This window comes from Eubalaena glacialis, chromosome 4, assembly GCF_028564815.1.
Source record: "Eubalaena glacialis isolate mEubGla1 chromosome 4, mEubGla1.1.hap2.+ XY, whole genome shotgun sequence".
Lineage (NCBI taxonomy): Eukaryota > Metazoa > Chordata > Mammalia > Artiodactyla > Balaenidae > Eubalaena > Eubalaena glacialis.
Genome location: NC_083719.1, coordinates 102,113,185 through 102,135,453, shown reverse-complemented (window position 1 = coordinate 102,135,453; position 22,269 = coordinate 102,113,185). Strand labels below are relative to the sequence as shown.

General features: G+C 43.2%; 1 protein-coding gene across 1 annotated transcript; it reads left to right on the top strand.

Moving 5' to 3' along the window:
• The first annotated feature begins 2,179 nt into the window (after positions 1-2,179).
• PPIC (peptidylprolyl isomerase C) lies at positions 2,180-15,867 on the top strand. The gene is made up of 5 exons (XM_061188092.1): positions 2,180-2,386; positions 8,726-8,839; positions 9,301-9,394; positions 12,283-12,467; positions 15,241-15,867. The coding sequence occupies exons 1-5, from the start codon at positions 2,270-2,272 to the stop codon at positions 15,367-15,369; spliced, it is 639 nt and encodes a 212-aa protein (XP_061044075.1). The 5' UTR covers positions 2,180-2,269; the 3' UTR covers positions 15,370-15,867.
• Positions 15,868-22,269: the final 6,402 nt, after the last annotated feature.

Genomic DNA, 22,269 nt, shown 5'->3' with positions numbered 1-22,269 from the left:
AAACAAAAACAAAAACCAAACACCTTGAAATCAATCTAACATAATATGTGTAAGACCTTATGAAATCTTACTGAGAGAAATTAAAGAAGATCTAAATAAATGGAGGAATATGACACATTCATAAACTGGAAGACTCAATATTACAAATATGCCAAGTCTTTCCAAAATGATGTATACACGCAATGCAATTCCAATCAAAATCCCAGTTTATGGAAACTGACAAGCTGATTCTCAAGTTTATATGAACACAGAAAGGGTCAAGAATAGCCAAAAATCTGTTGTACAAAGTGCTGAGACTTGTACTACTAAATATGAAGACTTACTATAAGGCTATTTTCATTAAGACAATGTGGTATTGGTACAAAGATAGACAAATATACCAATGGGACAGAAAAGAGGGCCCACAAACAGACCCATGCATGTAGAGACACTTGTTCCATGACAGAAGTAGCATTACAGAGCAGTAAGTAAAGAAGACACTTTTCAATAAATTATGCTGAGACAAGTGGAAAAAAAAATTCGACCCCTAGCTTGTGCTATGAACCAAAATAGCTACACCCAAAAACGTGGATGAATTTCACAAACAAATTTGAGCAAAAGAATACATAAGATTCCATTCACACAAAGTTAAAACAAAACTAAACCATATTGGAAGAAGTCAGGATTGTGGTTAATTTAGGGAGAAGAAAGTGTTAGTAGTTGGGAGTGGGTACAAGAGGAGTTTCTAGAGAGCTGGTGAATATTTCATTTCTTTAGATGGGTGGGGTTCTAGCTGCATTTGCTTTGTGATAATTCGTTGATTTGTACATTTACATTTTGTGCACTTTTCTTTATTTGTATTAATCTTCCCAATAAAAATTTTAAAAAGTAGACACATTCACTCACTGAACAAATATTTATTGAGAAATCACTATACACCAGACATTGTACTAGATCTGAATCAAAAGGAATAAATACAGGCATAAGCCCTCTGATACCCTTAGCTCGCTACGAAAGAGGGACTCCCTCTTTATGTGGGGTGGAGGTGATAAGGAAAGCCATTAGATCCTTCACTGGGCTGAAACATCAAAATAGTTCAGAAGTGTTCTGCCCAACCCTCAAAAGTGGTGGTTACTCTTTGTATACACTGGAAGGTTCCAGGGTAATTTGAGATCTACACTTAGTTATACATAGGAATCCTATCTGCTTACCCAAGTAAAATCTTGTCTCGAAAGTCATGGCACTAGCTCCTAAGAAAACCAAGAGAATACTATTATTAATTTGCAGTTAATTTTGGAGCTATTACACTAAAATAAAAAAGTTCTTTGAAGTTCTAATGCAAAAAGCATTGAGTTTTAAAACAACATTGTCCTGATTATAAAATACTTACATGCTCAATGTAGAACATCTGGGAAATCAGAAAATTACAAAGAAAACAAAAATCCATTATTCCATCACCATAGCTACTGTAAATGTTTTGGTACATTTCTTTCCATTTTTAAAATGCCTTTATACATTTATTTTCACAGTTGACATCCGAATTTCTATGTGATTTTGCAAACTGAGTTTTCCATTTAAAAATATGAGCATTTCCCCATGTCATTAAATAACTTTCCTAAACATAATTCTTAAGTTTGTAAAAATTATATCCCCAACTTGAATCATCTCAATGAGAGGTCATTCATCATGTGCAATCGAGTCTAAACATCCGGGGTCCCAGAGTTCTGAGAGGCGTCCAAAACTTAGCTAAAGCCTGTGATGGAACATTGGAACCTGGCAGGCGCGGCGGAGGCTGCTCCAAGGGCAGCTGCGGTCACAGACCGGGACCCGTCCGCAGAGTCCCCAGCCCTGCGGCGCGCAAGTTGCCAGGAGGACCCGGAGCCCGAAGAGTCATCGGCTTTCCATCAGGTTCAATACGCGTCTACGCTGTAAGTTCCTGGCGATACCCCAGCGCGCACCCCTCAGCTCCCGGGTCCGGGCCGAGCCCGCCGCACGCGAGCAGCGCTGGCTCGCTCCGGATGCCGGCGCCCAGAGCAGCCTCTGGGTGGTTGGATTCGGCTGCGCCCTCCGTGGCGCGCCTCTCCGAGTCCCTAGCTCGGGTCGCTGGGCTGAACTTGGGAGGAGGCGCCCTAGGTTCCGGGCCTGCCCCGACTGCCCCATCCCCATCACCCCCGCCCCCCACCGCCGCCCCGAACCGGGAGCGCGCAGGCGCAGCCGGCCGAGAGTCCCACCAGCGGTCCCGGAACCTGCGGTTGCGCCCGAGGCGCTGCCCCCGCTGCCACCGCTCACGATGGGCCCGGGTCCCCGGCTGCTGGTACCTCTCGTGCTTTGCGTGGGGCTCAGCGCTCTTGTACCTTCTGCGGGAGCGTCAGGCGTCCGCAAGCGAGGCCCCTCGGTGACGGCCAAGGTGACCGGGCGGCGGGCAGCAGCTTCCCCTCGTGCTGGCCGAGGGGATGGGAGAGCTTTGGGGACTGGAACCTCATGGTCAGGGGCGGCGAGGAGGGGGCTTCCCGGGCGCAGAGGACGGGAGGCGGCCGGGGGGCTAGGTGGCAGGAGGCTGCCCGCGCGCGGGGGGGGCCGCGCTCTCCCGGGAGACTTCGGGGGCGCTGGGCCGAGTCCGCCCCCGCCGCCGGCTGTCTGAACTTTGCCTGGGAGTTGGGAGAAGCTTCCGGAACCGGCGGGCCCTTTCTTCAGGAAGGAGACCGCTGAGTACTTCCTTCGCCTTGGCGGGGACTAGGGAATAGAAGCAGGAAGAACGCGGGAGGGACGGGGACGGGCGGAGGAGACGCGTTGCGAGCGGAGGGGTTGCAGCTGGGCCGCCCGCCGCGGGTGTCACCTGACCTGGTAGATACCAGGTCCAGCCCCTGTCGCGGTGGGGTCGGGGCAGGCGTTACGTGGCCTTGCTGAAACCAAGGGCTATCCTCCTTTTCCTGTATTTAGGAACGACCGTCCTCCCCGGGGAGGGAGAGGTGCGCTTTTCAGACTCTGGCGGCTGGTGGGGACGGTGCTAGCACGGCACAGGCGGCTCCTGTATAACTGAGGCCAGCCTTTTGATCACGATTGGGGGGTGGGGTGGGGGGACATCTGCCATAGACTGGGTCTTTACAGCTTCAGGTCTTTCCCCACCATATTTAGCCAAGGTTAGAGGATAATGGGAGGGTACAGGGAGAGATAGAGGGAGGGAGGGAGGGAGGGAGGGGATGATTTGGGGCCCTTGATGACCACTTCTAGAAAACCCACTGGCAGGAGTGTCTTGGAATCTGGAAGGAGGGGCAGCTGCAGGTGGCCCTAACAATCGGTCCGGTGTCTGCCAGTAGAAATGATACTGTTGGATGCTTAAATCCTCTACCACACAACCCACCCGAGGAGGGGGGAGGACAAGGGGCGGGGGAGGTTCAGCCCAACGTCTCATGTAGCCTAAGAGTGAACAGAAAGGCCGTGCTGCGGGGTATGTGCGGTGATAAACTGAGCTTGCTGGCTTTGAGCACTGATTCTCCTCCCAGACCCTTGATCTTTGGGGCTTATCTAGCTTTGGGAAACGGCTTATACAAGGCCACATAGCTGAAGGGGGGGGAAGAGGGGAGGGTTTTTCCAATTTGCAGATACTATTTGGGTCTCATGGGATAAGCCTTAAACATAAAATTTATAAAGTGATGAAATGATGAAGGAAATAAACCCGGAAATAGATTGGGTGACATTTAAAAATACCTGAAGGGTAAGAAAAAAAAAAAACAGCCTGGCAAAGACTTAGGAGGCAAAGGGAACTGCATATGCAAGGCCTCCAGACAGAAAAGCCATTGTATGTTCAGAGGATGGAGAAGGGACGGTGTGGCTTCAGCCCAGGGATGAGAGGGGGAGTGGCTTGAGATGAGGTTGGGGGTGAGCGGCAGCAAGATCAGGTAGTGCCTTCCGGGCCACAGTTCGGAGTATGGGTTTTAAGGCAATTATTCTCATAATTTGAAGTCTTATTCTAAGTGCAGTTATAGCTGCTGAAGGGTTGTAAGCATGGAATTGACATGATCTCATATATGCTTTTAAACAATTACTGTGGTTGTTCAGTGGAGAGTGAACTGGGAGGTCTTCAGGGCTCCAGGTCAGGATCTGGATGGTGGTGGCTTGGATTAGGGGGGGTAATGGTGGAAATGGGGAGCCAGGGAGGGACTAGAAATCGACTTTTGAAGTGTAACTAACAGGACTTGCTGACTGTTTAGATAAGGGTGGGAGAAAGGGGGTAGGACTGTCAGATGAAATACAGGATGCCCAGTGAGATGTGAATTTCAGATATGCAACGAATAATTTGTTAGTGTGAGAACGTCACCTATAGTATCTGGGAACAGGCTTACCTGGGAAGCTTTTAGACCTACCAGTGCAGAGACCACCCCAGAGCAAGTAATCAGTAATCACAGTCTCTGGGAGTGTGGAGCTGCGGTTGGGAACCTCGAGGAGAGGGAAGGAAGCTGGTGGCTGCAAGAGGGGAAGAGTTGGGGCATCTTAGCCCCAAGTCCAGGGTGCTGTCTCTGAGGGAGTTTTCACGCACTCTACTTTTGGAATAGTCACTCAATGTATCTCCTTTTTTCCCACCCCATTTGTCATTACGTTCTAAAAACTGTGTAGGCATGTCCTTCCACAGTTTCAACTCTGTTGAATTACTTTTTCAGTGGACATTTTAAAACAACTAATCTATTGGAAAGTGGAAACATTAAAAAATGATTTCTCTGAGTGTGGAAAAGTAGATTAATTGGCCATCACTCTAGTGTATTGTTTTCCCCAGCAGTCTTTACCTTTTCCTCTGATTTTGTTTAAAAACAGGAATCTGTAAATGAGAGGTGTGAACTGCTATTCCCCCCAGGGCCCTTTAATGGCACTCACCTTGTCCATGAATCCTGCTGCCAGCTGCCACCTCAGCCTCCTGCCCAGCCGTGGAGCCTCAGGTTGGGGCTCCAGCTCACTGGTCTCAAAATCCACCGAATTAGTGTTTGCAGCCCCGCACTTTCCAGCAGATGCCATGGGCTCTGTGCAGGGTCAGGCACCGAGACTGTAGAAAATAATGCTGCCATCTTTCCAGCTGCACTCATGTCACAACTTGCTGGCACTTTCTGCAGCTCTTGGAGTGGCCAAGAGGCTTCAGCTGGGGTAACAGCAAGGTACCTAATGTCTGAGGCTCCTCCTCTATTCCATTTCTATTTCCTCTGTAAGTGGAAAGAGAAATAATACCTACCTGCAGGGTTTTGCATATTAGATGTGATAAAGCATGTAAAATGCTTAGCCCTGATTGAAGTTCCTGATTTAAGAGTTCAATTGTTAGTGTTATTTGTGTTATCTTATTAATCCTCCTGTGGCAGTGCAGCCCTGAGAGGAATCATCATCTGGGTACAATGAGGAACAGGAGCTCAGAGTTGCCCAAGGTCCCATGGCCAGTTAGTGGTGGAGCTGGTTTGAGAACAGTTTCCTGGACCTCACAGCTCGTGTACTTGGTGTCTTCCCCAGTTACTTTGGAAATGGAAGCAGGATTAACCCTACAAGGGTTTGGGGCAGGCTATGTGAGTGCCTCTTGCCTCTTCCCCTGTCTCTCCCCACCTCCAGTGCCCTGTAATTTTTTTAAAAATAAATTTATTTACTTATTTATTTTTGGCTGCGTTGGGTCTTCGTTTCTGTGTGCAGGCTTTCTCTAGTTGCAGCGAGCAGGGGCTACTCTTCGTTACAGTGTGCGGGCTTCTCATTGCAGTGGCTTCTCTTGTTGTGGAGCACAGACTCTAGGCATGTGGGCTTCAGTAGTTGTGGCACGTGGGCTCAGTAGTTGTGGCTCGCGGGCTCTAGAGCACAGGCTCAGTGGCGCACGGACTTAGTTGCTCCGCGGCATGTGGCATCTTCCCGGACCAGGGCTCGAACCCGTGTCCCCTGCACTGGCAGGCGGATTCTTAACCACTGCACCACCAGGGAAGTCCCCCCGTAATTTTCAAATGACTTTCAAGGGCAGCCTCAAGGGAAAAAAGGAGTGACTGAGGGGCCAGCTCCTGAAGTGCAACATGGAATTCAAGTGCCACCTTTTCCAGGAAGCCTGCCCTGATCTCCAAAGATAATCGTCACCTCTAACCGTGACATTTTATCTGTACATATCTTCTCGTAAAACCTGACTTCCCATTATATTATAGCGAGTATCTATGTGCTTTTTCTTCTGTGGGACGGTAAGCTCCAGGAGGGTAGGGTCTTTGCAGCCCCACCCCTTGTCTAGCACGGGGCCTGTTCCCAAGGACACGCAGCAAAGTCACAGACGATCTCAGGGTGAGAGGGTTTGCCTGGCAGCCACCCTGGGCCCACCTTCACCCTCTGTCTAGGTGTGTGTGCGCCCTGGTCCTCATTTCGTATCAACTGGCATTGAACTATTTAGCATTTTTTGAGTACCTGCGTGAGCTGACACTGGGAATCTAAAAACACCGTTTCTACCCCTTAAGGGTTCCCTGCCTAGACAGAGCCATATTCATCATAAATCGCAGTCCAAGTGAACGCAGCCTCAAATTGAAATTTTGTCTTTGATGCTCCTAGTGTTGCCTAACAAAAGCTGGATCTCTTAGCTGGCATCCTTCCTTTGCCTCTGGAACTGGTGAGAGTCTCCCTTGCCAGCCGGTTGCGGTCAGAAGGGCTGTGTTGCTTCTCTGCACATGGATCATTTTTCCTGCCTCAGTACTTTGGTCCCAGAAAGAACTGCCCATCCTTGTCCCTGGAGGCTGCTCCCCTCCTTCCAGGCCTGCCTCCCATCACACCTTCGCCGGGATGCCTTCCTTCAGCCTTAACAGTCCTCCACAACAGTGGGTGTACGGTGTTCTTGGGGCATTTGTAACCTGGGGCCTTGTGCTATGGTTGTTCATTTACTTGGCCTGTTTACATCAGCTCCCTTAGGACAGGGACTCCCTCCAGTAGCTTGTACCCTCACGCTGCCTTCTGCATGGATCTTTGACAAGTACTTGTTGACAATAAGATTTGATTTCATCATTTCCATTAGAGTTAGGGAAACTCTGCTATATTTTCTTGCCATCACGCATGAAGTTGAAGGATGTTGTGGTTTGGAAAAAAAATCATATTAATATGTGTGCTAGGCTGCGTGTAAGAAAATAAGATTTTTACTGAAGAGTTACGCTGGGTGACAGACACTTTTTCTTCATCTTCTTATGCTGCCCTCCCACATTTGATTCTCTTTGCTGTTGAAATGTTCACAGGCTTTATTTCCACTTCTTTATTTTAAAAGTCTGATAGACTTTTCTAGTGTCTTATACGGTGCTTCTTTATGATTACATACCCAATTCTTGTCCCGGTGCTGCTTCATTATTGCCTGTTATTGAATTTACTCCTTGGTTCAGAAATCCCTTTGGAGAACCTGCTTCTCTTTGACCCCAGCTCTGCACGCTGGGCTCCTGTGGGTGTTAATGCAGCTTCCTGAATTGTCCTACTCCACTGCACTGCCCAATCTCAAGGGCACCGTCTTTTGTGCATTCTATGAAGTTTTACCATATAAATAATAATACAGTCTTTGCTGCTTTGGCCATGTAAAATTGCAAAATACCACATCATCCTGTGACAGACGTCCTGATGTATTGACAGAAGCTCTTGTCTTGAACTAAAGCTTGACAGTCTTTACTTCGTGATTTTTCTAAACTGTACGACATCTTTTCTCTTTGACAACCCTTCTTATATTTTTTAAAGCCATCTCTTGAATGTCTTTTTTACCCATTCAATCAGTAAATTGGTTCGTATAATCTAAACTCACTCATAGAATGCCCTTTGACTCCATGGCCTTTTCAAGCATTCTATCTCAAAATCATCTCAACACAGTGATTTGTGAAGCAAGACGTTTGTAATTTCATTTCAGATGAAACAGTTAAAAAAAGTCCAAGAGAGCTTTTAAAGTTTATCTGCAAAAAAAAAGTGACTCACTTCCGGATGTGTGCTTGCTCTTTTCTGTTCTAAACTGTTGTGACAGAGTAAGGACACATTGTATATGTGCAACTTTGGGGACATGATGACTGAATTTGGTGTCTGAGTTTACAGGGTAAATGGTTCTGTCAGGACCTGAGTGTAATGTTTGTTGTACTTTGGGTGCAGCTGTGGCCCTGGTGCCTTAGTGTGTCTGGACGTGAGTGGCAGGCCTTCTGGAGGAGTGTTGTGTGTTGTGATAATCTTTCACGGTCCCCTTGACAGCAGATTTCTACTGAGAACTCATTGGGAATTTAGCACTGCTCGAAGTTACAAAAAAATAAATCTGGATGGTTAGACTGTTTCTCTCCTCACCATTTTTTTTTCCTCCTGCCAAGACTGGAGAGCATTACCTCTCAGAAGACCAACAGTCTCCACTCTAACCTGTGTCCGCAGAGCTAGGAAACAGGAGGCCAGAGCAGTGCTGGTCTGGGTTGTGGAGGGGAGAGGAATTCTTGAAGACATTACTGGCTGACTCTGACAGTATTGAGTCCAACTTTAAACCCAGTTCCTAGTACAGTGCCTGGCCTAGAGGTGGTGCTCCGTAACTGTTTGGTGAATGAATATTTGTGAGTGAAATGCACCCACAAGATGGTTTCAGAGCTCCTTTAATTTATGTCATGCTCCTTCATAAAATAGCTCCTTCATGCTCCTTTATAAAATACTGGTGGGCAGGGCCCTTGCGTGTGGATCAGTTCTCAGATTATCATGTTCCCTTACCTTGTATTGTGGCTTTTTCACATTATAACCTTCTGCTCTGCCTTTCAACCACACGCAGGTCTTCTTTGATGTGAGGATTGGAGATAAAGATGTTGGCAGAATTGTGATTGGCCTTTTTGGAAAAGTTGTGCCCAAGACTGTGGAAAATTTTGTCACTCTGGCAACAGGAGAGGTATGTCTCAGTTTTATTCCCTTTAACTGCACAGAAGTAGATCTTCCTTCTTTTAAGCCAAACGTAAAGATGTATTCTGGGAAAATAAGTATTAAATTAGTAGATGAGATGAACTTGAGACATTTAACAATATTTTACTTTATTTTCCTAGAAAATCGCTATTCTTCAAGCCCTCAGTTTCCTCAGGGTTCTAGAAACTGACAGGAAACAGTCATCAAGTGAAAATGCAGACTTCTCTCTTTTTACTTGTGCATGTTAATACTTTACCTCTATAGTTTATGTATTTACTTTTCAGGCAGCTAATGATAAATTTCTATCAGTAAATTATTGCAGGCACCTCATCTAGTTCTGTAGATATTTCGTGTAATTTTCTCATTTTGTCATTTCCAGATAAACACTGGGGTTTATCTTACAGTATGGGTTATATCTACTTGTGTATTCAATTGACATAATCTCTTTAGAAAGGATATGGATATAGAGGAAGCAAATTTCATCGCGTCATCAAAGATTTCATGATTCAAGGAGGAGACTTCACCAGTGGAGATGGCACTGGCGGTAAAGTTGTCTCTAATATTTTTCCTTTCCTGCTTACCCAGGTGAAACCTAAGGTTAAGATGATGTATTTACCCAGCATATTGAATTCCCAGATTTAAGGAACAAAGTCATAAAGACAACCAGACTAATTTTTCAAGAAGGATTGAGTTGGGGTGGGGGGCCTTATCTAACAAAATCTTGGTAGGTGTGAATGAGTGAGGCCTCCTAATTTTTAACAGTATTGCTTTGGTGTTCATTATCTTTCCATAGTGGAGATATATTCATTTAGTAGGCTGTTTTGCAGTGCTTAAAATCCTAGACTTCTGGTATGTAGTAATACAGAAAGATGTCTGTCATAGCAAGGAAAGGTAGACTGAAAAACTGTGTACCCTGGGGTGGCAGCCAGCTGCAGATGTGCACGTTGGTGGAGGGGGTCTGGGGACATCATGCCAGAATGATGAGGCCGGTACTTAGGTGGCAGGATTATAGGTGAATTTACCTCCTTCTTTCAAAATTCTTTCATTTTTATTGTCAGCTTTTTCAATAATAAAAAAATTAAGTAATAGACAACTTGTCAAAGTTACAGTATACATTAATTTTTATCAACAAAGTTAGAATTCTGTAAAGTACAAATAATTCAATTTATAGAGTTTCAAGTATCTCTGAGCTTATTGTCTCTCATTGAGGATTCCAGCTACCCAGCTCCCTGGACTATTTTTCCTCAGAAATGTAGTGAGTTCCTGAACACACACACAGTATATAACCACACAGAATTTAAATTTACTTCAGGTTTAAGATTTTTAATTCAGCAAATACTGGTTTTGGTGGATATTAAATTGCTAACTTTTTAAAGAAACAAGCCATTTTCAAGCACTATTATTAATTTTATGTTTATTGCAATTTTTTTAATAACAAAGTGGGTGCCATTCAATGTTTGGATTTGCCAGACACTTCAGGAGGATTACTTTTAGTCCCTGCAGAAATGCTGCCGGGTATGGGGATGTAGAATGGAGCACAGGAACATGTTCAGGTTACTTGGTTTCATGGGGTTGGTGAGGATGCTCAGGGTAGCAAGCCCAGCTGCTGCAGAGCTGGGTCTCGGTGGAAAAGCCTGCAGCTCCAGTACGGGTCCCCTCAGGACTGGCACCCCACCGCCCTGCCTGGGGCCCAGCAAAGAATGGTGATGGAGCTCTACTGTGTCCTCTTTCCTGTGCCCCTCTCTCTCTCTGCTTCCCCTGCTCTGTGTGTGTGTATGGGCTCCCATGAGTTTTGTAGATAGGACCTTTTGGATCATTTAAATTTAGCCTAGACCTCTCTATAGGCAAAACTTTCCTGCCAGGCCACCTCATATGTCACTTACCAACCAGCTATAAATGGCTTGCCTTTGGTATCCACTTCTGGTCCTTCTAACTGAGCCAGGATTTTTTTTTTCTTGGTAAGATGAATTATATTTGATCTAGTCTACAAAAAAAAAAAAAAAGTCAGGTTTCCTTAAATTATTAAATATTGTATTAATTACTCAGATAAATATAAGACAATTACAAAGGAGTGAAGTTGTTAAAATATCTAGTTATTCATTCAAAAGCCATATATTGCAAGATGTAAACACCTTAAGAAGGAAAATAATTAGGATTCACAAAATGTCCTTACTAATTCCTCTACTGCAACACTTTCTAGATATCGTGTTTTAAAAGTTAACTACATTAGCTATGAAGAAGTTTTGGTTGTATATAAATGAAGAAAAACGCCTATGTGAGATCCAAGGCTTAAGGAAGTAGAATTTTTGCCTGGTCCTTCACAAGTACTGCATCGTAAGAAGGAGATAACACAAGAGCTAACTGAGCCAGGACTTTAAGGTTGGCCACCAATGGATAAGGAGCCCTGCAGTGGAGGAGGTGGGTGTGACAGGCACTCAGGGTGTTGGAGGATGGAGCAGATACTTTCCATGGTCTGTACTGTTGTTTTATAGGAAAAATGTGTTCTGCTCTCCCTGCTGCTGTGCTTGATCTCCAGCCCCCATGCCTGCCTTTGGTTCTTCCCTTCAAGGTTGGCTCCCTGGGTGCTGCCAGTTGCTGTGACCCTCTGTATCCTGATGAGCCCTGAAGTCATCAAGCCTAATGACTTCCAGGCTTGCGCTGTTGTTCTCAGTGCTGAGGCTCTTCGTGCTTAGAGAACCAGAGTTAGAGCCAGAAGTTCAAGCTCTACTCTGCTGTTTTCAAGTTTGATAACCTCTGTTTCCCATTCAAAATGGGAATGAGAAAACCTATTCTATAGGATTGTTGTGAGAATTAACTAAGGGTGTATATTAAGTGCGTTTTGTACTCTGGTTGGCTGCAGAGGTAGGAGTGATCCAGGACAAGTGACCTGAACCTCAGGACAGAGGTGGAGCCACTAGGTTGGCTTATCCACCTTTCCATTGGGCTTCACAATGTCATCCTGACCTTCAGTTCCTTCTCATTTTGGAGTGAAATCACTGACTTGCTTGTTCAGGGTTTGGGTCTTGGTTTGAGGCCAGAGGGCATCCTCCCATCTTGTGTCATACTTAAGGCTTTTGTTTATTTGTTTTGGTCCCTGATGCCCTGTTTCCTTAAGGAGTTAATTTTTTTTTTTTTAATTTTTTTGGCCACACTGCGCGGCATGCAGGACCCTAGTTCCCCAGCCAGGGATCTAACCCGCGCCCCCTGCAGTGGAAGCATGGGATCTTAACCACTGGACCTCCAGGGAAGTCCCCGTTAAGGAGTTAATTTTATCCTCTGCTTTATATCTCCTTATATTTGACCATCTTTTCCCCATCCCCACCTCCTACAGGGTTCTATTAACCAATCTACTCAAACCTTATATTCCCCTTTGAAGAATTTACTTGCATAGAACATCTGTTGTCTCTCCCCTTTTTGTTTTGTCTCACTCAGGTATAAGCATTTATGGTGAGACATTTCCAGATGAGAACTTCAAACTGAAGCATTACGGCATTGGGTGGGTCAGCATGGCCAATGCTGGGCCTGACAGCAATGGCTCTCAGTTCTTTATCACCTTGACCAAGCCCACCTGGTTGGATGGCAAACATGTGGTATTTGGAAAAGTCATTGATGGAATGGTAACTTGATGTATTATTTTTTCTCATTCAAAGATTTATAATGAGAGTACTCTTAGTGATTTAATCTCCAAATGTGCTTGTTAGAGAGCCATAATTATATGCTGACTGGCCTCTTCAAAGGTGAATAAATTATATATGGTGTGGTATTTTTAATTGTTAGGAGCATTGGGGCAGAAGCTGGGGACTTGACAGGGATAAGTTGAGTACTTAATTCATCTCACACTTGAAATAAGTGGAAACTCAAATAAAATCCCATATGTACATGCAATGAAATATTATTCAGCCTTAAAAAGGAAGGAGATCCTGTCACATGCTACAACATGAATAAACCTTTGGAATGTTAAAGAAAATAAGCCAGTCACAAAAAGGCTGTATGATTCCATTCAAAGGAGGTATCTAAAGTAGTCAAATACACGGGAACATAAAGCAGAATGGTGGTTGCCAGGGGCTGGGGGGATGAGGAAATGGGGAGCTAGTTTCAGTGGGTATCTCTATAGATCTTCAGTTTTATAAGATGAAAAAGTTCTGGAGTTTAGTTGCACAATAGTGTGAATATGCTTAAACTAATGAACGGTACACTTAGAAATGGATAAGATGGCAAATTTTATGTTATGTGTTTCTTACCACAATTCAAAATAAAATATTTTTAAAACCCCTGAGCCCCATGTGGTTTAGTACAGACACAGTCACCTTCAATGACACACAGTATAACAACCAAAATTCCTAAAGAGAGTTCAAGTTTATGCTGCTGTGTCTTAAAGAATATCAAAGGGGTCCAATTCATAATCCATAGAAAGACTTTTTAAAATCCTCATTCTTTTCCACTCCCAGCATTTCTCCTCGTTAGCAACTGCCCAAAGATGCTCTTCCAGCTCTTCAACTGGCAACTATAAGGTCTGCCCGACACAACCCTGGACAATCCTTGGTTCCCTTCCCTCTTCCACATTTCATTGTTTGTTTTCATGTGAACTCATTCAAGTGTAAACAAACCAATCATGCTCGTTGCAGTTCTTCCACAACTTCTACCTGTTATTCTGATTCTACTCGACAAAAGGCCAGGAACTGAGCCGGCTGACTCAGAACCTCCGTTACAAGGCAAGGAGGTGTTCAACCAGAGCTGTCAAATAATTCTCATTAGCAAGAGGGATGAAAGGCAAACGGGGTAGATACCTATCACTTAATATATCACTTTAGGTCCCATCACAGTGAAGGACGTGCCTATATTTTCATAAGCCACAATGTCCTCAAAAGAATCTATTCTTAAATAGTAACGAATCCTAGCACTCCTCAAGTCTCTTATTGAACTTTGCTTTTTAAATGCGCTAAACATAGACATGCATGTGTTAAACCAGTTTGGAGCTTTGACCACTGGGTCTAACCAGTTTCTAAGTAGTTTAAATGTAAACTGATTCAAACATTCGTTCAATGAGTATTTTTGAATACAACATAATGCTAGGCTGTAAGAAAAATGAAGAGTATGCATTTGGGGCTTTCTTCTTCTGGTCTTGGTTTCTCTTCTAGTCTTCTGGATCTTATGTCTTGGTGCCCTGGTGTACCAACCTCCTTCCACCACTGGTATGCATCCTGGGAGATCTGCTGCCTGGTCTTAGACAAACAGTCCTTAACATTTTATGAGTCATAAACTACTTTGAGAAACTAGTGAAAACTATAAACTTTCTCTCCATAAGAAAAAAAAAAGTGTGGTGTTTCATATAGTTTCAAGGAATTTTCAGAATCTCCTGACTTCCATCCCCTGACCCTCCAGAGATTGTCTGGGTAGCTTTATTAACACTGGACCTCACCCCAGACTTACAGAATCAGAACCTCCAGAGGTGGGCCCGCGAATAAGCGTGTTAAAAAATTATTGTAAAATATACACAACATAGAAATTTCCATTTTAACCATTAAATAAGCAGTTTTTAAAGTGCCACAGGTAATTCGGATGTGTAGCTGCTGCTTTAGGTACACATGTGCACATATGAACCCACACACACAATCTATTTAGAAATATATATTATTGATATTATTAGAAGAATGCTGGTCTATTATCTTAAATTAACCTAAGTCAGCCAGAGACTGGATTAGCTGACACCATGTCCAAAGTGCTCAGAGACTTTGTTGCTATTTTTGTTTCAACCCTGTTTGGGAAACTCATCAGAAGTCCACTTGCCTAGTCCTTGCCCAGTATGTGACATAAATTAGTCCGTGAGCTTGTGAAGCCTTCCGGAGTAGAGAAAGGGGCCTTTTACACCACTGTGGCATTGGGGTTACATTAGTACCAGACTCAACCTGTAGATTACTGGCTGGGGTCAGCTTTAAAATGGGCAAACCCAGAACTAGCTCCACTACTAAATCTGGTTTCTGGCTCATTTTCTTATGCCTAGACCTCTTATAGAGTGGAGCTGAAATTGTCTCAAACTCCATGTTAACTGTTAAGTTGGGTTGTAAGAAGTGAATAGAAATACTTTTTATTAGAGCTAGATGTTTGCAAAAATATCTAATTTTTTTAGAATATAAAATGCTAATAAAAAGAAGAGAGGAAATACACAAATATGCTCTCTGATTAGCAAGCTAGTGGGTAAATTTTATTCTGTTATGTATAAATTTCCTGACTAAATTTTCCATAGTTATCTTGCATGGTTTTTGTAATTATAGAAAAAGCAAAAACCAACTTATTTCCCACTAGGGCTTTCAGACTTCACATTGATTTTACCTCTTGATCACCACAGTTGCTGGTCAGAAGTGATCCATGGGTCTACTTTTCTCTCACCAGACAGTGGTCCACTCCATAGAACTGCAGGCAACCGATGGGCGTGACCGTCCACTCACCGACTGCTCCATCATCAACAGTGGCAAGATAGATGTGAAAACACCCTTTGTGGTAGAGGTCGCTGACTGGTGATACAATTGGCAGAAAACAAAGAGGAACACACTCTGCCAGGGTGGTGTGCGTGTGTGTGTTGATTCTTAAAAGTTACTCTTTTGCTTTGTTTTTTAACTTTATTCTGTTTTCTACCCCGGATCACAGGAAGGTTATAGAAAGCAACCACTCAAAGTTTAGTTAGCATGAATTTTGGTAAATCACTTGTTAAGGGACTTTGCACTTAAAAGACACATCCCTTTCCTCCAATGGTGCTGTTTTTAAACTAGAAAACTTTGTATTGGCTATTTTCTTTTGAAGAACACAATCATTTCTTTGCTGGATTAATTGTGACCCCCAAATTGAGTGATGCTGAAGATTTGTCTGAAAAAAGATGGGAACAAGAAGTTTATTACTTTGTATTCAAACAGAAATTCTTTTCAGGTAAAGGGAGATTTGATTAGTATTATCTGATATATGTCACAGGGACTTTTACCTGATGAAAGGTGCTCTGGTATTCTCTATATTAAATACTTTTTATGTAGATCAATTATTTTTGCAAGACTTTTTTTTAACCTGAAGTGCTTTAAAACAAAAAGTAATGTACAAAATATAGGCATTTTAATGTTAATAATGAAAGATTAGCGAGGGTTCTGTAAGTCAAAATATTAGCACAACTGGATAATTTGGGATGGGAATGCACAGAAATGATGCCCATCCATATCCCAAATACTTGAGCTGATTATTCACTAATTTTTACTCAGTGTAACATGTTTAGAAAGTTCCCTTGAGTCCAGTTGCAACAAAAAGGAGTCTTTCTTCACTTACATAGTGGGGATGAAGATTCGGGCTGTACTTAAACTAGATGGGAAAGTAAAATCTTATTGGTGGGGCCTTGTTGTAACATACCTGGCTGTACCAGAGTGGGCCTGATCTCTGTTCAAATGGGAGTGGTAGTTGTTAAACGGCCCCATTGCTTCTCCCCAAAATTACATCTCTTGAGCTGTATTCTAAGAAAACCGCTTCAATGAGAGATGAGATGAAATGAGCATTCTTACTGCTGATAGGGGTGTTAATTGCTACAATCCTTCTGAAGAGCATTTTGTTATTTTTTTCCAAAAAACTTTATTAAAGGCCTTTGATATGCCAGGTACCAGTTTTGAGTTTGGGGAATACAACAGTGGACAGCGAGAAAAAGGCATCATGGAACTTACATTCTAGTGATGAAGACAGAACAAATGAGGTAACAAATAAAAGGGTGTTGACACTGTAAAGAAAACACACCAGGTTTGCTGGAAAGGCCCAGGTGAGGGAAAGGGGCGCTGTTTGGGTGGTCTCATGGGGGGGACATTTGAGCTGAGCTCTGAGGAGAGACAAGAGGCGGCTGTCAGGCCAGATCTGTGATCCAGGCCTTCCAGGCAGAGAGGGGAGAGATAACACGAGGGTCCTGAGGTGGAATGCGTGGATTCCAGGGCAGAAGAGAAAGCCAGTGTGCTGCAGCCTGAGAGGTCAGAGAGTAAGGCTGATAATGGAGCATTTGGGGCCTGGGGTGCCAGGGCAGAGCTCTTCTTTTATTCCCAGTACAGTGGGGAGCTATCGGGTTTAAGTTGGGGGGGGGCATGATGTGATCTGCATTTAAGACTATTTTGTCTACTATGAGGAGGAGTTTTATAGGGGGTTAAAGTACTTACCAGGAAACTCAGAACATTCGTATCCTTTGGAATCCCACTCCTGGGACTTTGCCGTAGACAGTGATCTGAACTTGAAAGCGTGACAATGTTTTGGACAGTCTGGCAACCAGTCCCCCTTGGTCCGGAGATGGCCACCTGTTTTCTTTGAGGAATCACACCATCCTTTCAGACATTTCTTATCCTTAGGGTGGGCTGACCCTACAGATGGGTACATACCTGGCCTGGCAAACTCATTCATTAACTCACTTGATAAATATTAGATGCTGGAGAGAGCTGCCAACGAAACTGCCAGCCCTCGTGGTTCCCATGGAAGGAGACAAACAATTCACACATATACCACGTGAATATATAACAGAGCATCAGATAGTCATAAGTCTACAAAGAGAAACAGGAAGAGAGACTAGAGAGTGAAGAGGTGATCAGGGCAGTCCCTGAGGAGAGCCTGAAGGAAGTGAGAGGGCAGCAAGCCATGGGGACATTGGGGGAAGAGTGAGCAAGGCACAGGGGACAAGAGCAGTGGCCCTGGATGAAGGGCAGACTGGTGGGTTTAAGAAACAGCAAAGGGTCCAGGTGTGCAGAGTGAGGGCGGTGGAGGAGTCAGATGGGAGAGGTGGGAAAGGGAGCAGGGGGTCCTATAGGCCAATTGGAACATTCCCTTGTCCTGGCCCCAGTGACAGGCTCAGAGTTACATGTTTGACCCCAGTCATATTAGTGAGCTTCCACTGTGGGAGTTCTGCTGGAAATGCTAGGACAGAGCTGCTGTTTCTTATGGGAAGAGGTAAAGGAGCAGGCGTGAGAATGAAATCAGCACAAAGGGAAGCTGGTCCAGGAGATGGAAGATGGATTCCTGAAGACACTGCTGAGCCCCTAAGTCTAGCCATGCCTGAAGCCAATCTCTACGCCTAGCTTTTTAATTACCCAAGCTAATACAGTTCCTCTTTTGCTTAAGCCAGGGTGAATTGATTTCTTGTGACTTACAACCTAAAGTCTTTGTCTAATACAGCAATATTGGAAAAGTTTTATGTATAAAGATGTGAATTGCAGAATTGTTTATGATTGCAAAATACTGGAAGCAACTTGAATGTCCCAAAATGGTTATAAAGGAGTAGTATGCATTCATTAAGACTGATGCTACAAAACTTAGAGTAACGTGTTTTAAAGAAAAAAGTAGAAATTCTGTTTGCAGCACGATCTCAATTATGTAAATACATTCTCATAAAGCAAAATCAACAAAATGTAGATTGACATAAAAACAAATGCAAATGGTGGGATTTTTAAAACTCATGTTTATATTTTCTTTACTTTTTTGTCTTCTAATTTTTCTCTAGAGTGTATTTCTTTATAATACAATACTTAGGAAAAAACTTATTAAAATTTTTTTTCAAGGTAACACAGGAGGAAATTGGAAACAAATGTCCTCACACATATAAAGTGCCTTAAGTCTCAAATGTCAGAAAGCACATAAGCCACTGCTACGCCCCCATGCATAAGGACATGTACTTTTTACCATATTTGCCATCTAGCTTTTTCATTAGTATGAGCATAATGAGATCTCTCTAGTGATAAAGCAAAAATTGGTTCATTTTGGAAGTGCTGAAATTCTGAGACCACTAGTGCACAGGTATAGCAAACTGTCAGGGTGTCTGTTATCCCAGATGATCAATGAGCTAACGTCACCCCCCTGCTAAAAGCAGTTTATCCTGAGGGTCAGGCTGTATACTAAAAACATCAGCAAACTGATAACTACATATAACCTATTGCTTTATAAAAAGGTCTATGTGTTCTGCAAAGGCTTTTGAAGTAAACAGCTCACTCTTTTGCCAATCATTCTGCTAAAAGGACACATACGTAGCCAAGGGTGTGTGTGGAATCACAGGAAAATTACACTGGCTGCTACCACCGCCATGCCCACATTATTATAATTCAGTCTTGAATCACTTTAATAAACAATTTAAACATTTTGGTATCCTTAGCCACAAGTTGTTTAATTCTAAGTGCTATTTAGCAATTTTCTGGAATATCAGATAAGAATTTAGTAAAATTTATTCTTGGGTCAGATTAATTAGAATGACACTTGCAAAATTATTGACTACTCCATTTCTGATGAGTTTTTAGAACTCAGCCTCATTTTTTAGTTCAGCTGTTTTGAATTACATAAAGACAAAAATATGGCAAGGATTTTATAGCAGGAAAAGGATTTGTTTTTGTTTTTCAACATTTCTATAATTCAGGCAGCTGAAGAAATCTTTGATCTCAAAGGCTTAGAAATTCAAAGCCCCCTCAAGGCACTTTTTTTTTTTTTTTTAAGTAAGAAAAAGTAAAAACTGTATTTGTAATGGAAAATTTTGGTGCTGTTAAGTACATAACGGCTTTTACTTGTCTGCAATTCATCTCATGGACTTGGTTTTGGCCAAGTCTAAGTGTTAGGTGTGATACAACATCACCTGCTTGGAGATTTGCTAGTGTTACTGATAATCTAGAGTGATGGAAAAACAACTGGCACTGATGCAGAATTAGAGTGACTAGTCACAGAAGTCCCATCTGGGGGGGAAAAAAAGTCCATCTGACACATAGAGTCAAAACAAAATGCATTACAAAATCCATAAATGGAATTGTAAGCCCACCACTAGTTTCATCAGAATGCTCGGGAGTCACAAATTTGGAGGATTTGGAAGGGACTCAACAGGCCAATATCCCTTCTATTGCCTACTTCTAAAGTTTTATTAGGAGTCATGTAAGTTTCCACATCCATTACTTTTTTCAGAGGGTGTGAAGGACTTTCTTCCTGAAGCACACTGGGCCTTTAAAGTGCTATTAAAACTACGGTCACCATCTGTCCTAGGTGGTAAATATTATGTCCTGTCACTTGGATAGATATCTCAATTTGAAAACCTGAACCTTTTTCTTCCAACCTGGACACAAAACACAGGTCTCCTTCCTGTGCCTCTTCTGGACACCAAGACCTACACTGGGACAGAATGTCTTGAGGAGAGGAGTAAGAACTGGTCAGCCTGGAGCAGAGAAAGTCAAGACTTGATTTATCCTGGAAGTACAGCTCTCTTATAAAGACCTAAGGACTTTTGAATTGCCTCCAAGCCTATACAAGCTGCCCTCTCTGCCTAGTGAGCCTCCGCCGCCCTATCTGCTCCCTGCCATTCTTCAGGACTCAGTACCTGGGATCCCTCCCTGGACGAGCGTTCACTGGAAACTTCTTCACAGCGTGTTCTAACTGCTTACTTCCTGGGTGTCTCCTATCTCCTCCTTGGACTGGAAGTTGCTCTCGGCCAAGGATTAGATCACACTCCTCATCTCCCCCCGAGACAGTGTTTCACACATAACTGATGCTCAATAAGTATGTTCAGAATCGGTAACCAAAAATAATCCACCTACAATTATACTATGAGGTATTTAAACCCTCTCAGGACTAGAAATATTGTTAAACATTGGCATTTGTCTTTTGACTGTTTCTACTCTTTTTCAAAGACTGTTACCTTTTTCGAAAAAAATAAACTTTTCCTCTTTATTTTCTGAGTTGAGGTTAGAAGGGCATGATAGAAGTAGACTGGCAAAAATGATGTGGGTGCCAAACAGGAAAAGGAAAGCCCCAAGTGGTGGTGCGCCTTCAGTGGCAGTGTCCGTGGTGAGTGGCAGCTGGCTTGGGTGACACACCTTGGTCATGAGCGTGCCAAGCTGCTGGCAGCTGGTGAGGCCCAGCCCTGAGCTGAGCAGTGTGGATTTGACGCGAGGAGTGATGAGAAACCGCTCTCTCTCGAGTCGTAAGTACTGCGGAAGTCATGGTATCCACTTTGGAAACCTTTACACTTGAATCCTCATTTGTTGGGCGATTTATGTGGTTCAGTGAGAAAACTGCACAGTCACGTGGCTCCACCACGTGTAAACCCAGTTAGGTAATAACATGATGCCCTTTGTGATCAAAGTCACAGGTTTGCTCTCTGTGCTTGGCTTTGTTCCTGGCTACAGAGCATATTCCTGACCCTCGTGAACAAGGCACGAAGTTAGAAATAGTTCAGCAGCATAAATCTATCAATCACCACAATGAGAAAAATCTAGCTTAGTTTCCTTCTGCTGGTCAGTCAGTGTTGCATCTAGCTCTGCTTCCATGCAGCTGCAGACACTGGGAGCTGTTTGGAGGATTTTTTTTTTAATTCATGTTTTTTAAAATTTCATGGCTGATAAAGAAAAATAAATGGGTATAAACAAAATAAATCATTATTTGTCAATTATACCTCAATAAAGCTAAATAAAATAAAATAATAAAAAAATAAAATAGATCAAATCCCTCCTGTGTAAAACCAGTCAATTGTTTCCCATTGCACATAGGCTATAAGCCAAACTCTTGAATGCCATGTCCCAAGGAGGGCCCTGTGGGATCCAGCCCCAGCCCTCCACTATCCTCTACACTCACCCCTTTCCTTGGGGACCTTGACTGAAGCTCTCTCCTTGGTTGGGCTTTGGAACCTTCTGATGTCTCTGTGACACCCTCTCCCTTCCCCCATTCTTGCCAGTTAATTCCTCCAACATCCTTTGTCTCTACTTCAATGTCACTACCTCAGAGAAGGTTCTCGACCTACCCAAACCTAAGTTAGGTATCTTCCCTGCACATAAGTAAACCTCTTTATTTTTCCTTTATAGCATGTAACACACTTTACAATGACACATTTTGGGGCATATTTACCCATCTAATATCACACTATTCTATAAGTTCCATGAAGTCAAGGATTCTAGTTTACTCAGATTCACATTTAAAGATATCAATGATTTAGAATGACACCATGATGCCTTCTGTGATGAAAAAAAATTACCATGATACCAGATATAAAAGCTTATGTAAAAGAAGGTAATTTCTATGGGTAAGATACCTCTTATCTTTTACTTCATTTAAAATACCTTATTGGTTTTGTTGAGTTTCTGATGGGCTGGTGTCTTAAGGGTATTATCAGCCTTCTGCAGTAACCACCTGGCATTGTTTGATTTTCTGCCCGCTCCTCCTAGAAGTAGTGAGGTTTTTTTTTAATTAAAAAAAGTTAAAATATTTTTAAAATGTGCAACATGAAGGGTTGCGGTTCTCAAACTTTAGTGTGCATCAGAATCACCTGGAAGGCTTGTTAGATTTCTGGGTCCCATTCTCCGAGTGTCTGGGGCAGGGCCTGAGAATGTGTACTTCTAACAAGTTCTTGGGTGATGCTGATGTATCACCTTGGTCCAAGGTTCCAACTTTGAAAACCACTGC